This window comes from Octodon degus, unplaced genomic scaffold (assembly GCF_000260255.1).
Source record: "Octodon degus isolate 3935 unplaced genomic scaffold, OctDeg1.0 scaffold00045, whole genome shotgun sequence".
NCBI classification, from domain to species: Eukaryota; Metazoa; Chordata; class Mammalia; order Rodentia; family Octodontidae; genus Octodon; species Octodon degus.
This window is the reverse complement of record NW_004524621.1, coordinates 11190742-11209140: the sequence shown is the minus strand read 5'-3', so window position 1 is coordinate 11209140 and position 18399 is coordinate 11190742. Positions and strand designations below refer to the sequence as shown.

At 42.0% G+C, this 18399-nt stretch overlaps 1 protein-coding gene across 5 annotated transcripts in view; it reads left to right on the top strand.

Moving 5' to 3' along the window:
- Positions 1 to 18399, top strand: part of Unc13b (unc-13 homolog B) — a 273280-nt gene that overhangs the window by 222098 nt on the left and 32783 nt on the right. For all 5 annotated transcript variants that reach the window (XM_023715882.1, XM_023715883.1, XM_023715881.1 and 2 more), the window contains 6 exons: positions 10108 to 10154; positions 12718 to 12796; positions 14793 to 14867; positions 15318 to 15537; positions 17213 to 17440; positions 18007 to 18148. In XM_023715882.1, the coding sequence (XP_023571650.1) occupies positions 10108 to 10154; positions 12718 to 12796; positions 14793 to 14867; positions 15318 to 15537; positions 17213 to 17440; positions 18007 to 18148 (791 nt within the window). The remainder of the gene's footprint in view (positions 1 to 10107; positions 10155 to 12717; positions 12797 to 14792; positions 14868 to 15317; positions 15538 to 17212; positions 17441 to 18006; positions 18149 to 18399) is intronic.

Sequence of the window (18399 nt, the reverse complement as noted above, 5' to 3'; positions counted from 1 at the left end):
TGGGCTGGGACTGGTCCCGCCGGCGCAGGGTAGCAGGAAGCTCTCCACACACTCACCGGACCTGGGCTAGGACTGGGTCTGGGGGTTCCCGGAAGTCGCGGGAGGGCCTAATTTTTTAAAAAAACTTTTTTAGTTCCTTACATATTCTAAATATTTGTTCTCTGTTTGAGGAGTAATTAGCAACATTTTTCCCCATTCTGTAGGGTGTCTCTTCACTCTGTTGATTGTTTTCTTTGCAGAAGTTTTAAAATTTTGCTATGTCCCATTTGTTGATTCTTGGTATTATTTCTTGTGCAGTTGGAGTTCTGCTCAGAAAATCCTTGCCCATGCATATGTCATTAAAGAGGTTTACCCATTTTATCTTCCAGCAGATTCAGCATCTCTATATTTATATATAGGTTTAGATCCATTTTGATTTGAATTTAGTATAGAGTGAGAGAGATAGCTTTAGGTTAATTCTTCCTCATATGGTAACCAATTTGCTCAGTGCTGCTTGTTAAGTGGGAATCTTTTCTCCTTGGTAAAAAAATCAAATGGCTTGAAGGTACCTGGGTTTGCTTTCTGCATCGTCTGTCCTATTCCACTGGTCAACATATCTGTTCTTGTGTCAGTACTATGGTGTTTTTATTATTCAGTCTTCTTATTTAGAGTTCTGTAGAGGTTTTTTACTTCCCTGGTTAGGTTAATACCTAGGTATTAATTTTTTTTGAAGCTATTGTGGTACTGGGAATCAAACCGCAGTCCCTTACCCCTGACTAATTTTGCTCAAGAAGGCACTTTAGACTACTGAGCTAAACTGCCAGCCCTGTTTCTGTTTGAAGCTATTGTGAATGTGGCTATTTTCCTCATTTCTTTCTTGGTTTATTCCTGACTTCATTTTCCAATCCATTAGTAAATCCTCTTCTGCCTTAAAAATTATCCTGAATTGATCCAGATAAGGACATTGATGAGAGTGAATCCTGATCTTTTTCATATTGATAAATGTTTTATTATTTTCATAAATTAATAGTTTGCAGCAAAAAAAAAATTATCTTGAACCTTACCACTACCTACTGCTAATCCTTATCTAAGCCATCATTTTCTCTCATACAAATTATCAAAGTAGGTTATTTGGTCTTCCTGCTTCTATCTTTCTCTACAGTGTATTTCCCTATATTAATCCTTAGAAAACGTAAGGCTGAGATTTTCAGTCTCAAATGGAATAAAAACCAGAATTCTTCTGCAGCCATATTTAAACTGGTACTTTATTGAAAAATTGCTGTTCTATATGAAATATTTTTCTCCTAGAACTTTGGTTTCTGTTTTGATTTCCTTCAGGTCTCTCCTTAGATATGATTTTATCAAGGAGCTCCCCCTCCAATAATCTTTTCTTTTCTTTTCTTTTCTTTTCTTTGTATTTGGTAGAGAGTCTTGCTACACAGCTCAGACTCATAGTGATCCTCTTGTTTCAGCCTCCCCAGCACTGGGATTATAGGCGTGTGCCACCACACCTGGACTCGGTGGCCAGTTTAGGGCGCCCAGGGGCGGGGTTTGCACAGCATGTAGTGCCAGGGATTTACCCCCGGTCCCTGTGCTTGCCTAAGTAGGCACTTAGTCCAGTGAGCTAGTTCCCTGCCCGCCCCCCCCCATAAACTTTAATGAAGTTTTAATTGCAGCTCTTAACATCCTCATTGGGGCATTTTTGTCTCTTATGTGAACTTTTCTTCACAGCTTCCAAGACATGTACACAGTGTACATTTATTTTTTTAGGTGAGGGAGGAAGCATTGGAACCAGAATGCCTGTTTTGAGTTTTGGCTTTGCCACTTGTGAGTTTGGGCAAGTTTTTAACTTTTGTAATTTTCATCATAGTCAGTAAAAAAGTAGAAACAATATTTACCCAGTAAAGTTTTGTGAGGAATAAATGAGCTCACTCCAATAAAATGCCAGATCCACAATAAATGTTAGGCTAGTGGCCACTGTGGTCACTGTCCTCCTTGTCATGTACTCAATAGTGATGTGCCTCCTCCTAGAAGAAAAGCTGTTTGAAACCAGATTTTGTTTATTCACTGCTGCACCACAGCGCTAAGAAGACTGCCACATGTGTTTAGTTCTTAAATTTTTGCTGAGGATTGAATTGCTGCAGTGACCTAGAAAGTAGCTGTCCTTATCTGCTTATTATAGGTAAGGGAATATTGGTGCAAAAATATTGAGCACTTCAAATCTTTTGACTCCCAATTTCTGTGGAGTTCATTAACATTCATTCATTCATTCATTCATTCCCAGTCTAGTGATTGAACCCAGGGTTTTTGTATCAAGCTATCTCCTCACCCCTTTTTATATTGACCCAGAATCTTGCTAAGTTGCCCAGATTAGTCTTAACTTGAGATCCTTCTACCTAGCCCCCCTAGATGCTGGGATTAGATGTGTCTATCATCTCCTACAGCATTAAGAATGTTCTTTTGCCTACTGGGAATTTTCCCGGAGGATCTGAAAACATCATAGCATAGTGATATATGTATACCTATGTTTATAGCAGCACAATTTGTGATAGCCAAATCTTGGATGCCTATCACCTGAGGGATGGATGAAAAAGATGTGGTATTTTTATACAATGGAGTATTACTCAGTTATAAAGAATGATAAACTTGAAGCCTTCAATTTTAAGTGGATGCCACTTGAAGATATACTCATAAGTGAAATAAACTAGACACACGTGTAAATATCGTTGTCTCCCTAGTATAAGAACTCAAAAGAAGAAATACAAATAGAAAGGTATAATACAATTAAAAGGAAAGCAAGAACTTGAGGACTAGACAATGAAGAGAGAGCAAGGAGAAGAGCTAGGAAATATGACAGAGGCAAAGCCATACAGTTATATGTACAAGATGGGTAAGGCAGTGGTCCTGAAAATCTTCAGAAGATTTTTGAATCTAGCAGTTAATTGGAAAGATTCTCACCCTGACTAACTATATATACTGACATCTGTGAACTAAACAACTGCACTGAAGATGGCAATTTATAATAAAGTAGGTTCATGCTTAGAGTGCTTGTCATTCTGGTCTTCTGAATATGTGCTGCTTATCATGACATGCCAGTTGCTGCTATGCTGTCTCTTGGGTAGATGTTTGTTTAAAAAGGAAGAGGGTGGTGAATGAAGGCAAAAGGCAGGAAAAGGAGTGTTGTGGGACTCTCCTGCTACAATGCTGTATATGGTTAGATTTCTAAACTTATGTGTAAACATATATAATTGTTTATTCCTATTTTTAAATATATTTTAATTTAAAAAAATGTTCTGTTGGGTGTACTGGTGGAAGTGGATGTTACGTTACTTTCTCATAAAATGGACAGTGTAGAGAAGTGAGATCATTTTGGGGGCCAGTGATTTTCTTGCAAATTAATTGTTTTATAGGCATTATAATTTAAAGTAAAAAATCAATCTGAGTAGAGAAATCCTAAGGCTAAAAGAAGCACAATAAGTTTGATTCTTAACAAGATGTTTTTGTTTATGTTTGTCTATTGGGTGGGATAAACCAAAGAGTTGGGAGAGCACTTCTTCAGGATATAGAAAATGATGCAGACTACTAAGAGATGTATCTTCTCTGGTCTTGGGGAAGAGATACATTCTAAGTCCTGAAATCTGCAGCTTTCTTTTACTATATACAAATGTGAGATGTTCTGAGCCCCCAGGGCACAAATGTGAACTCATATATTACTCTCTGTCAAGAAGTTCTTATAACCAGGTGCAGTGATGCATGCGTGTACTTCCAGCTACTGGGGAGGTGGAGGCAAGAGAATCTCTTGAGACTGGGAGTTCAAGGCTAACCTGGGCAACATAATAAGACCAGGCCTTGAGTAAGGGAAAGAGAACTCATAACCTTTTAAGCTCATAAGTTTTTAAGAAGTTGACAAGTCTCCAGAAGAAGTATGAAGACTTTACACAGAAAACTGCAACAAAAAGAGTATTGACAACATACTGTCATAGAAGAGTGCATATAGAAGGGTGGGTACCATGGTGGAGAGATACCTAATTCTACTTATAGGAAGAAGGTAATAAAGAAATTTCACAGAGCCATTAATAGTTAAGTCTTACGGAATATGTTCTGGCCTACACAGAGGTAAAGGAGGGAGATATTCAGAGTTTCAGATAAATGATGGGCAGAAGTTTAATAAGACTTGAATATGTATCACATGGAAAGGAGAAAAGTTAGAATGGTAAGAAAATTACAAATGTAGAAGCACTTTGTGGAAAAACAGGGAAGATACAGTGAATACCAATAAGAGGATGAATACAATATAAGTGCGCTGGGAGAGCTTAATTAACTCTTACTTGAGTGGGGCATCAGTGAAGACTTCCCCCGCAAACTAACACACTCTCACTCTCTCTCTCTCACTCTCGCTCTTTCTCTCTCTGTCCCCTCTTTTTAGTAAAGGGCCTAAAGAGTGTTCACGGTCTCACTACTAGGTTGGACTCATAGTGATCCGTCTATTTACAACCTCCCAAGAGCTGGGATTATAGGCACATGCCACCATGCCCAGTCTCTCTTTTTTTTCTTTTTTTTCTTTTTTTTTTTTTGTCTTTTAAAGACCAGGTCCTGTTATGCAGTTCAGGTTGGCCCTGAGCTCACTTTGTAGCCCAGGCTGTTCTTGAACTCTCAGTGGTCCTCCTGCCTCGGCCTCCTGAGTGTTGGGATTACAGGTATGCAGCACCACCACACCCAACTGTCTGAACTGTGGCTTGAAGGAGGACTTCGTTGTTACTCTATGAAAAAGATGTGCAAAGTGCTATGTTAGGCTAATGGAACAGAATGAATAAATATGTGGAGTTTTGAGTATCTGACCTTTTTGGAAAATAAGGCATTTAGACTGTGGGAAGATAATATAAGATCAGGGTGGAGAATTTTGAGTTGGGAACAGATCATAGAGACTACCTTGTCAACTTTCTAGATTTTATTCTGTAGGCATTTTAGAACAGAAGGATTCAATCAAAATAACTTTGATATGATGTATAAAATGTCTTTAAGATAGTAGAAAAGGAAAGAAACATTTCTAGCTTGAGCCATAGGGTTAAAGTGTTCCTCGCCTGACTGACTGACTGATTGATTGATGATTGATTCACAGTACATGAGACTGAACCTAGGGCCTTGCATGTTAGGCAAGCACTCTATAACTATACATCCTTAGCCTTTTGTATCTCACTTGAGTCAGGGGCTTCCAAACTTCATCTTGGGTGGGCTGGGGTTTCAACTGCCAAGCTAGGTTCAAACTTGTGGTCTTCCTGCCTCAGCCTCTGCAGTAACAGAGTTTATAGGCATGCATACCATGCATGGCTTTGCCTAATTTTCTTATTAAAAAGGAACAGTCTCCCTTCTACTTTGCTAAAAATCAGTTCCTTAAAAAGGAGGAGAAAGCTGAGGGTGGTGGCACATATCTGATGTAATCTCATTACTTAGGAGCCAGAAGCAGGAATATCATGAGTTCAAGGCTCCATAATTCTACCCTTCCTCTGAATCAATGAATCAATGAATCAGTGAATGATGGCAAGGAGGTGAAGGGAGCTAATGGACCCAAGTAGATAAACTTGGTGTTCAATTCTTAGTGATCTTGGAGGATTTCACACAGTGGCAGAGGCTTCCATTTAGAGAAACATTAGGAGTGATGAAGGTTTTAAGAGCATGTTCAGTTTCTTGTTTTCAACTACCACACTATCTGGTACACTGCTATAATATGTAACTTCAACTGCAAAAGCTGCCAAGGAAAATTTCAGATGCTTACAGGCAAAACTCAAATCACCAAGTGACAAGAGGAAGTAGAAGCCAGGTATGGTGATGTGCATATATAATCCTAGCTACTCAGGAGGCTGAGGCAGGAGAATTAAAAATTTGAGATGAGTCTTGGCAATTTAAGTAGATGTTTTAAAATTATAAAAATGATTGGGGATATAGCTTAGCATTCCCTGGGTCCAATACTTAGTACTGTAAAACAATTAAGTTAAATTGAATTTAAAAAATAAGTAGAAGAGGTGAAAGTAAAGTAATGGAAGTCATGATTCATCTTCTGTACTATAGGTCAACATGAGTCATAGAGACCACTTTTTATTATCTAGCAGTATTTTGTTTGCTGCTGTCATTCCTGTCAGGGGCTAGCTCTCTTAATTTGGACAGATTATAGAGGTTTTGTTGAAGGAAACTTCATCTTGGGTGGGCTGGGTGAAGCATCCTCTTGTCCAGGAGCCTGAAACATTTTGTTTCATTCATTTCTTTATTTCTTGTGTTTAGAGCAGCTGCTGAGAACTTAACCATAAATGTTCAGGCAGTGTGAGGAGTTAGCACCCTTAAACGGGGACTATTCTAGTCTGTTTGCTTTTGTTTCCTGTGCTTTTCGAGTCTTATCCCATACTGCTAGTTTCCAAATATGGTATATGCCATCATTACTATTCTAAGCTATTCCTGAATATGATGCATAGGACATAAATAAGAAAAGAGCACTTCTTCATCACCAGAAATCTCCCCTAGGTCTGGGCAGTGGGACAAAAAAGACAGGCCACCAACCAGAGCCACCAGGGGCTTCCAACTGATTAACACCCAGGCAAGGCCTGGTGAGGACAGAGTAAAGTGGACACATCTGGAAAAAAAAATCCCTAGTATTTATTCACCTAGCATAACTACCTTCTGCATATTGCTTATAAGGGGCCTATATACACCATGGAAACTCAAGAGCAATTTAAAAACAGAGGTAACAAGAGCATGCAAACATTGCAGAACCTTTTGCTGCACCTTTGCTTAGGCTAGAGTCTACACCTTTGTGAACTTCAGAGAGCTTTGGTTTTCTCTATTTTCAGACTGCTCTGAGAGCTTTCTCACCATTGCGCCATGTTACAGTTTTTGCCTAACTTCAGTAGGAATGACACAGGACTAGCAGAGAATCTGTAAGTCTTAATATTTCTGCTATCCATAGAACAGAAAGCCTGTAGGCTAGCCATATGTGGCATAGAAGGTAACAGAGTCTCTGATGAATACAAAAAGAGCAATCTTGGACTTTACTCATCTATAGTGGCATGCTTGGGTCCTTCTAAAAATGTCTGTTTCTTTTGAAAGTATGGCTCTGAATTTGATAATTAGGTCTGGGATTGCAGCCATGATTTTATCATCCACATTGTGGTGAGTTTATTTAGGACAGCAATCAGTTGATGCTCCTGGGTCTCTACTTGTTCAGCATCCTGGTCCTGGACTTAACCCCAGGTTCTGCTTTGACCTAACTTAATTTAAGGTCTGGGAACACAGGCAGGGGCTCACTGAGCAAGTGCATAGCCAAGCCCACATTGCAAAAATGGAAAGTGCCTTTGGGGCTTAAGAACCTATCCTAGATCGAGAGTAATTTCATATGGCTGCTATGGAAAAACTCACTCTGTGCTTAACAGCTTGGCCAGTCTGTTAGAGTGGTCCTTGGTAACAAACTTGATTTTGTAACCTAGCAGCCCAGACCCTACGTGGAATCCATTTTGGAAAGCAGGAAACAACAAGTAGAATACCCAGGCAGACTTTGTCCTCTGGTTTATGTTCATACTAAAAATCAGATGCCATCAAACATGGGTAGTAAAGATTCTGGGAGCCTGTCAGTAGAGCTCCGTGGCCTGGTGGGGTATCCAGTGGCCCTCACCCTCTCCTCCATGTCCATTGGGATTAGCTGGCATTTTCTTTGTGTTCATTGCCATAGGACTTAATCTACTAACTTTTTTGCCCCCTTTTTCTTCCTGTTCTTTCTCTCTTTGCAGAAGGAAAGCAAGAAGCCCTTCAGGTTATGACTCTGGCCCTTTGGGCCCTTTCTATTGTCTATTTTCTATACTGCCTTCTGAGCACTCTGTGCGTGTGTATGTATGTGTGTACACCTGTGTGCATGGTCCGTACTTCTGAGCTGTGGCTCATGCAGATTGTCTTTTTTCAGAAAGGTCTGTGTGCATGTTCCATGCTTTGTGTGCTCCGTCCAACATCCCTGGAGCACAGTGTGAGAATGTATGCCTGCCAGCCGGCATGGGCACACAGTCGATGTAGCATGTGTGTGCTTACACTTATGCTCTATCTCACTCCCACAAATACAGATTGTCCTCTTCTCATCTATGCAGTGTGTGTCCATTTTTAATACGTTGTTGCAGACTCTGGCCTATGCTGTAAACTTTGGCTGAGCCCAGCATGCTTGCATACTTGTATTTGAGAGAGAGCAGGAGTTGCCACAGGCATTTTGTGCCTCTTACTTGGGACCCTAAGTGTGAAGTGCTTTGTGGTTCTGGGCAGACTTCCTGGACTCTCTGTAAGCAGGAGCTTTAGCAGACCTGTTGTGTAGCCCCCACAAACCTTGTGAATGCATGGTATCCTGAATACTCTGTGCCCGCAAGTGCTGATCTTTGAATTTGTTGTGATTTGGGCCCTAGTGAGCACTGTGAATCCTTCTCCAGTGAGTCTGTATACATACTGTGAAGCTGTACACACAGAATTCATGCTCACCTTTTTTTCCTTCAGGTACATGTTGTGTCAGCAAATATAGCTCCTATAAATGCTTCTCACTCCCATCCTCCTTTGGTGTACTATGTGTGCATGCTTTGTGCTTCTGCAGACTGTTGCTCTCTCTAAGCATGATCTGGGCCCAGTTCCTAATGACTTCCTGTGACTTTGTTTTCTTAAAACTCTGTTGTTTCTAGCAAATGCATAATTCTGGGAATTAAAAAGGAATTGAGAGCCTGCTCATTGCAGTAGTTGTTTCCCAAGGGAAGATCGATTCTAGTTGGTAGAATCTGGAGGTATAGAGAAGGACTCCCCTGATGCCCTCCTGTCCTGCCTCTGAGCAACCTTAGGAGACTTGCAGTTTCTCTATTATTTCCTACCTACTGTTGTTTCTTCTGTTATTCCCATTGTCTTTTGCTTCCAACACTCCTGGCTATCTTTTGGGTCTTGCCTTGCATCACTGCTATTATCCTATCCCTCAGAACCAGGATTAAGGAGACAGAGATGGAGTAAAGGTGTGGGCAGTAAGCAGGTAGGTTTGATTTAAAGCATAGACAACTCCTTACCTAGAAGGAGCTTAATCCAAAGTTCATATGAGTTTACTGCTGATCCAGAGTAATACTTGCTCACCTTCCTATTGCCTATCAGCCCTGTCCTTCCCCTATTCTTTTCCTTCTCTTATCTGTACCTTCTCCCACCTTTAGCTATCCCCCAGCTCACTCCTCCCCAACCTGTCCAAAGCTGAGAACTTGCTTTCTGGAGTTCATCTATTCCAGGAAAGAGGGCAATGGAGGGGAAAGCAGGAATGAAATTCCCCAGACGTGTTAGCACTAGGTTTCATGTCCTTAAAAAGCATGTGCTATTGATTCCCTGGAGAGTCCAAGCGACTTTGGAGCTCTTTCTTTTCATTGCTTAAGCCATTGCTTGTTTCGTTTTGCTTTTTTTTTTGTATGTGTGCAGAAACCTTAAAATTTTTTTTTAAACTTCCTTTCTTGACTTATATGATGCTTCAGTTTTCAGATTTGCATGCTAGAACCTATAAAATGCATCAAAATAATAAAACAAATGCCTGATCTGCCCTGGACTTTCATTATATCAAGCTTATCAAAAATAGAGAAGGATCCCATATTTGTGTACTCAGTATGAGTGAGTTGGGGTAGGCTATGTCAAATCACAAGCTGAGATGTAATTCAGAAAGACCAGATCTGCTTCTAAGCAATCAAAACTTAGGAATATAGCTAGAAAAAGACTTGACTCTGTGAAGTTGCCCCTTTGCTTTAGTGAGGGCTAAAACTTTTAAAAAGCTCTTCTCCTAAGCTTGGCTTCCTGTGTTCTGTACCAGTGTCTTGTAGAAGGGACATAGGACTTCTGTCAGCCGTAACACTTGCAGGGTTCTTAGCCTTAGGACCTCAGTGAGCTTGACTTTATATCCTTTTTCTTCACTGGGAAAAATGGAGACAAGTACTGCTTATTGTAGCAGCATGCTCATTGCCTAGAATGATGGGTATTAGTGTAGGTATCAGGCTAGCTGTTTCACCCTGTAATAAATGTGACCTACACTGCTTGCTGCTAGCCTGTGGGCAGTCTTCCATATTTCCCAGCAACTAATTTTTTCTCTCTTTCTTTTTAAAGATTCCAGATGATGGCAACCCCTCTTTGCCTCAGTGGCTCCCAGAAGGGTAAGTGCTTCCTAGAATCTAAAATTGCTATGGATTTTATCCTGTCTCCATGCTTAGCTTTTCCTCTGGGAACAGGGCAGCTAGGTCCATAAGCTGGATCCTAGGGAAGGAAGAGATTCTACTCTAGATTGATTGGTTCCCTGCAAGTTTTTTTAGAGGCAGAAAAGGGCTTTGGCAAGTGGTTCCCCTGGGACAGGAAAGAGAACTTTGGGGCTCCCATCCTGCTCTCATAATTTCTGATCCATTGCATCGTAGTGATATTGTACTTATGTAGAAGAATGAGAGCATTAGAAAAAAATACTTGTGTTTGGAAACATTTCCTTTCCATTTCATTGTTGATGGTGTATCTGGCTAGATTACTGCCTGGGTTTAGTCCTGCTTCAGCTGTTGTGAGTCACCAACTTGTTCTATTTCACTCTAGTCAAGACATAAGTAGCATCTCTTCTGAGCTATGTGTGTGCTGTCTGTGCTTCTTGTCTGGGAATTTTAGACCCATGTGATTGCACCACAGAGTCATTTTAAGCTGCTCAACTGCTGCCTGTAACTGACTGTTCTTGGGAGAGAGTTTAAGTGTCTCCCCATGTCCTACTCCCCCACACACACTGCCAGTTAGCTCTTTGACTTTCCTTCTTCCTTTGTCCTATAAAGGATTATGAAAGAAGAATTCCTGAGTAATGCATGCCTGTAATCCTAGCACTCTAGGAGCCTAAGGCAGGAGGATCACAAGTTTGAACACAGCCTGGGAAACGTAACAATTTAATGAGACCCTATCTCAAAATAAAAACATAGGAAAGAGCTAGGTATGTAGCTCTGTACGAAGGCCTGGGGCTCAATCTGCAGTATGGGGGAAAATAGGAAGAGTGGAAAGAATGGGAAGGAAGGATGGGAGGTGGGGAGGAGAAGAAAGGAGAAAAGAGAAAGAAGTTCCAGTAGCTGCCTTATCTCACTCACGGCCATGGAAAAAGATTAGATCATAAAATCATCCTGTGTGTGCGTGTATGTGTGTGAAAGAGAGAAAGAGAGAAGGGACTGAGCCCAGGACCTTTTGCACACTGTGTAAGCACTCTGCTGTCATATTTTTACATGCTTCTTATTTTGCTATTGGTTTTTAATCAAAGGTCAATCATGTGGATGAACTTCCCCTTCTTTTTCAGAGAATCATTTATGTTGCAAAAATCTTCTTGGCTTACATGGTACATATTATAGTTTTTAGAATTGGCTACAAACTTGTGACTTTTTTCTTCCAACAATTATAAAGTATACCCATGCCAGTGGAACATATCCAAACTATTTTTAAATGGAGTTATGCAAAAGTTTCCTAAATAATTCCTTTTTTAAATTTTCCTTCAGCCTTGTGCTTAGAACCTGTCACAAGTATAGAGCTTTCTTAGGTCTGGTGACCTCATTAAAGACAAAGTCCATTGCCTATACGCAGGGAGCCAGCCTGTTACAAATCAGTGTATTGAGTTGACCATTGTAGCTCCTGGCCTTGACCTAATTTGTGACTCCATTCTTTGTGTATATTATTGGAAGTACCTGCTTACTCTTCAGGGATTTCTCTTCACCTGTAGTATAAACCACAGGTTCCTTAGCTTTTCCCATCTAGTTTCTCTCATTAAAACCAAGCACATGAGTTCTTTTCATTAACCTCAGAGTTTTGGCATGCAAAATGCTAGAGAGATTGTCTACTTGTGCACCTCATTTTATAGAAGTGACACCAAGGCCCAAAAGAGAGGAAGGAATATTAGCAGAAGACATGATGGGATTTTGTAAAAGTGGAGCTAAAATGTAAGTCATCTCAGTAATAGTGATGTTTTTGGGAAGACAGCCTGATCTTTTTTTGTTGCACAACATTATGAAAATATAGCCACACAACAAAATTAATAAATATGGTAAAGGTATAAAAGTTTTAGAAATCTCCAATTACTTTGGCTGTAATTTTTTTCTTTCTAATGTGTCCACAGGGCTAGGCCAGACTCCCAGAGTTCTGCTATTTTCTTTTTCCGAATGGTTTTCCCAACACCCATCCCATCACATCTCTGCCTCACCTTGATTCTGAGGGTTCTGTCTCCTTGAAGACCCTTTTCTTCAGAAGGCTTGGATGGACAGAGCTGGTGACTCATTCAGTCTTACTCATGTAGGCAGCAAGCTCTACCTGTAGAGCTGTTTCAGTAGGCTCTTTTGAACAGAGCAGGGAAGTCTTATTTTTGGGAAGCAGTGTCTCTGGCCTATATGTGGACAAGAAACCTGTTGGCCACCAATTCCAACCTTGCTTTCGGTGGCACGGTGCATTTAAGTAAACAGAAGTCCCATGAACTGTCCTGGTTGGTTAAAACTACAGAAGACACAGAGGGGCATTCTGAGAGCAGATTCCATTGCTCCTCCTGCAGCATTATTCCTTCCTTTATTCTTTCTGTTGCCTTCTTTAACCTTCTCAAAGGCACATGGTGGAGGTTGGTTCATCTTTCTCTGCAGAGACAGAGAAAAAGGAAAATGGAATCCTGAACCTGACAGTAACTCAAGACAGGACTGAAGATCCTGACATATTTTCCTTTCTTCACAGGCCAGCTGGAGGGCTCTATGGCATTGACAGCATGCCAGATCTACGCAGGAAGAAGCCACTGCCACTTGTCAGTGATCTGGTAAGTAAAATCTCCTGTACAAACTTAGGAGGTAGCCTGGGGGTATCCCCAGCTGGGCCTTAATAAGCTGTTAGGATTGGAGGTGGTCCATTTACTGGATTGTATTGTTCTGATGATTAGATTTTTAAAGTCCTACTGATGGTTTCAGTAGGACCTTGTTTTACCTTCATAGTCAGAGCCCTGGGTTCCTTTGTAGGAACACTGGAACAATTATGTCCTCAAAGTTGGGTCCCTGGGCTTTCCTCTAGGTATCTCTACAACCTTCTGTGATGACCTGCCTCTAACCGTTAACCCAGATTGTTGAACTTGGTATATAATGAACGTTGCTGGAGCTTGATCCTTCTTGGGGATCAAGCTTGAATTATACCATTTGGAAGTTAGAGCTGATCTCAAAACTCTAGTATAACTAGAAGGTCCCACTCTAGGCCATACCTTCTGAAGCAGGATCAGTTGAAGGAATTTTCTAGAGCCTATGGATTGAGAGATAGAATGGAACCTAGGCTCTTCCAGAGTCCCAGAGTGCTAAAGCTACAGGCAAGTTATAAGAGTGTAGTAATACCTGAATCCTTTTTCTTAGTACCATTTTCAGTTCCTGTTTTTTGTTTCTCCCTATTCTCTTCTGTTTCTCTTGCTACTCTTTTCTCTCTTTCATTTTCTTTCTCCCACTAGTTTCTCCTTCCTTAGTTGGCTGAATGGAATTATCTACCATTTCTCTTCATTTCTTTCCTTCTTACCATTTGTATGTCTTCTTTCTTTTTCCTGCCTTTTTTTTTTTTCTTTTCTTTTAATGGTGCTCTGGATCAAACCCAGGGCCTTGCACATGCCAGACAAGCACTGTACCATTGAGTCACACCCTTAGCCCTCATTTTCCTCCTCTCCTCTTCTTCCATCAGCTCATCACCTAGCTTGTTAAAGGGATAAATTCTGATATTTCCTTTATCACCATTCTACTTTCTTTATTATTGCCTGTCTTATCTTTTTCTTCTGTCTTTTCTTTTTTCCCCCATTCTCTCTTCCCTCCTTACCTACAAGTAATTTTCTAGCTCATGTATCTGTTTCCTTCTTCTCTTTTTACCTTGCCTGTCTTTCACTTTGTGGTTTAAGTCTGAGTAGACGCTTTAAGCTCTGGTTGCTGGCTTTTTAGTGGATAGAGGCAGAGGGGTTTGAGACATGCTTCTTGTACTTAGTGTGATAGAAAAGAACCTCTCTGTTGCCTCTCAAAGTTTTCATGCCCTTGGGGGACTTTAACACTATGTTGTTCCTTTCTCTGCTCTCCTCTGCACAGGCTATGGTGAGTGTCTCCAGAGCCCCCCTCCATCCTCTAAGAGTCCATATCCCGAATCACCTGGGCCTTTCACAGCTGGTACTCCTGCATGCCTAGGTTGATATTGACTTCACTCTGTCCAGAGTCTGCCTCTAAATTAGCTTGTACTTGACAGACTCATGGGGCTACAAGAGCCTGGCCAGCAGGTCAGCCCCAGCTCTTAGATTTAACTCCCTCCCAGCTTGATTTCACTGAAATTGCCATGTCCTTTTCACTTGCCAAATGTCTTGGTCACTGGGCCATTGGTTTGTAAGGCTCTGTAGGGCCTGGGCATGGGGAATGGCAATTAGCCTAGAATCATCATCACCAGTGATGGTTCTTCAGTATAACTCTGAAAGGGTTGTGTGTCTCTTATTCTTATGACTTGTTTCCTACTGTAATTCTAAACTACTCATTTTCCTTTCCCTTCCTATAAATGAGGGGTATCTGTGGGGCAGGACACCTAAGAATAGTGAGGGACAGAGAAGCCCTTCAGAAGCTAGAAACCCTGAAAGAAATCTCTTTGATTTTGCATCTTAAACTGAGACACTTGTTACCTTTTGCCCAGGGGTATTTCCTTTAAGTAACAATAAGAATAGAATAAATTGTATCCAACTGGCATTGGTCACTGAAGTGTCCTCCCAAGATTTTGCTTGGTGGAGACCAGAGCTGATAGCAAGTGTTCTTTCCTAGTCATTGGTCCAGTCCCGGAAGGCAGGGATTACTTCAGCAATGGCTACACGGACTTCTCTCAAGGATGAAGAGCTGGTAAGTGACCCAGAGGCTTTCTTGAGTCCTCTATCCTTAGGACTGTGGTCATCTCTATAGCCATACTAAGTGAGAATTACCAGACACATATTCAGGAAACTACATAGCATCAGATTGCCATTTTTCTACACTGGGAGAGGCCAGAGTCCATACTGGAGCCTCATGTTGAACGATGTGACCCCTGAACCCTGTATGCCCTCTGTTTTCATAAAAGTGTGAATGCTGGGACAAGGCTTAGAACCAATGTCAAGTCAGACCTGTGTTGGACAACCTGGACATACTGTAGTGGGGATTTCTTTCCACTAGGCTGGACTGGACTGGGCAAAACTAGATTTTCTTTTCCCCTGGCAAGGGTAAAAGCAGGACCCTGATTGCCCCCTAGGATCTCAATTGTAGAATTTCTTAGCAGTCCTGAAGTCACTGGTGGACGATGGGGTATGTGTCTTTCAGAAATCTCATGTGTATAAGAAAACCCTTCAGGCCTTAATCTACCCCATCTCATGTACCACACCTCACAACTTTGAAGTCTGGACAGCTACTACCCCAACCTACTGCTACGAATGTGAAGGCTTGCTGTGGGGCATTGCCAGGCAGGGCATGCGCTGCAGTGAATGTGGAGTCAAGTGCCATGAGAAGTGCCAGGACCTGCTCAATGCCGACTGCCTGCAGCGTGAGTTCTGGTGTGGGGTGAGGGTTGGGGATCAGGGGCAGCAGGGCCTCTCTAAACTGATCTGCAGTGAAGAGTGAGGGCTGGCTGAACCATCCTCCAGTCTACTTCACTGCAAAGCTCATTTTCAGAGAAGGTAGAGTATTGAATCAAGGGGTATTGCTTTCCAAATAGAAAGCTTTTTAGTAGCTTTTTAAGTACCTTTGGGAAACATTCTTTGAACTTTCTTTATCCTTCTGGTACAGTTAGAATCTCTTTCAGTGTTTACTTGATCCCAGAGGCTGAGTTGGAGTAGCATGTACACCTTAATGCCTTGTTAGCCAAATGAGTAGAGCATGTATAATTAAATCAGGAACTGTAAGGACAGACAGACAGACAGACAGACAGACAGACACACACACACACACACACACACACACACACACAGAGACGACAAGACAGACACACAGAGACAGAGACAGAAAGAGAGGCAGAGACAGAGAGGAGGAAGAGGAGAGAGGAAGAGAGGAGAGATGAGAGACACTTGTGAGGTTCTACAGAGGCACTCTCTGGGGTCTAGATCCTAGGGCCAGAAAATCCTACATGTTTGCAGCATGTTTTCCTTGGCTTGCTTGTAGATGGAGCTTTTAGATAGCAGTTCCAGGAACAGAAGTTTCAAGTTGATGGAGCAAGGGTTCCAGGAAGAGAGTGTACAAGACTCCCCAGGCCTGTCTACATATGTGGTCCGCCTGCTGGAGTGGAAAGCACGAGACTAGGAAAAGCACCAGGCTCCTCGCAGGGGATGTAGTGTGCTCTGATTTCCTATCATCTGCTCCCCTGCAGCTGGACTTATACTGTAGCTGAGCCCCAGGAAAAGCAAGGGTTGAACATATGAGAAAGTATTCTGTCTCTCTAGGTCTCTGAGTTGTTACTCAGAGATAAACCATAGCAATGGTATCTATAAGGATTATAGTAGGAGAAAGGAATTATAATAGTGACCATTTATTGAGTATAGTGATACCTTGGTTCCCAAACTTCTTTCCACAATTCTGCTTGCAAACTGAATTGGATGAACACTGCATCAGATTTCCTTGTAAGTTTGTCACTGAACCTAACCATTGACTTCAATTCAGTTCTCATCCAATTTGGTTGGCAAGCAGAATCTTGGAAAGAATTAAGTTCATAAATGGAAGTACCACTGTACCTGATAGCTGCCAGGCTCTGGGATATATTTTAGTTATGCTATCTAAAATATTGCTTATTATAACCCTGAAAGATAAGCACTATTATCTTTTCTTAGAAAAATCCAGTTTACCAAAGTTAGCATTGGAGGCAGGATTTGAACGCAAGTCTGTCTCATTGCCCAAAGCCCGTACTTTTCTTTCCACATCACAGTGTTCACTGAGAGTCATAGAGCAGCCATCATGAAATCTAGGATCTGGGTCATGCTTGGCAGTAGTGAAGAGATGAGTGATGGTGCCATGTTCATAGTGTAATGAACCTTCATTGTGTTAAGATTTTACTACCCTTTCATTTTTCAGGTCAGCAGGGCCCACAGTGGTTGACGTTTCCCAGAGCTATCCTAATTTCCTTAAGCTTCTTCCTTGGCCTCACAGCCTCTCCCAGGGCCTATTCCTCAGCTTGATCTTGATCTGATGAGTGGCTTGTGGGTTACTTTCTATCTCTGGCCTCCCTCCAGGGGCTGCGGAAAAGAGCTGTAAACATGGAGCTGAGGATCGGACCCAGAACATTATTATGGCTATGAAGGACCGCATGAAAATCCGAGAGCGAAATAAACCAGAGATCTTTGAGGTTATTAGGGATGTCTTCACAGTGAGCAAAGTTGCACACGTGCAGCAGATGAAAACAGTGAAGCAGAGTGTACTAGACGGCACCTCTAAATGGTCGGCCAAGATCACCATCACTGGTAAGCATGAAAACTCTGAAGGGTCAGAGAGGCTTGGCCGTGGGAAGAGCCTGGGGAGGAAGCAGCTGTAATGTGAGGGAGCAAGTGATGAGCACGGAGAGGAAGGAGGGAGGGCACTGTCCATCTCTCCCTTCCCAGACCCTTGTGCTAGGAGAGGCAAGACAGATGCCTACAAAAAATGTGAACCATAATGCAAGGATCTGATAACTATAGACACTGTCTGACACTCAAGGTTTGGTTAGCAGCAAGAGCTGGGTTATGTGGAAGGAGCAAGCAGGAGAGGGGGAATAATCAGTGGTTTACTAATTTGCTGGGTGGGGCTGAATCATGTATGTATCAGGGAAGCTAAGTAGTCAGTCAGGGGTTGAGGTGGGGATTCTTGTGCTGGCCTTTGAGGGACAAGCTAGTGGCCCAGCATGAAGAATAGCTATGGAGCCATGAGGTTAGGACTGTTGTGCAGAGAGGGAGGCGGCTCTGAGATGGAGCGCTTGTACAAAGTGCTCTGGAGGCCTTCTGACCTAGCTTGGAAACATACTCTGAAGTTTCTGTGTATGCTTGGTCTGCAGTGGTGTGTGCCCAGGGCCTGCAAGCCAAGGACAAAACAGGATCCAGTGACCCTTATGTGACTGTGCAAGTCGGCAAAACCAAGAAGCGTACCAAGACCATTTTTGGAAACTTAAATCCTGTTTGGGAGGAGAAGTTCCATTTGTAAGTCACTGAGAACTTTGTCTTGCTAGGATTGTGTGCATTCTGGAAATGGCATTATAGCTTGTTTTTCTGGGCTTAGGTCCTAAGACTGGGGACAAAGGCAATAATTGATAAATCCTGTTTCTCACATGCTTCATCTGGATAGCAACCATTCTTTCTTAGGGCTTCTCCATAGAAGCCTTTGCACTTCGCCAAGCCTTGTCATAAGTAGGCCTCCTTCTGGGTCCCAGGTTACCTCCATATTCCTTTTT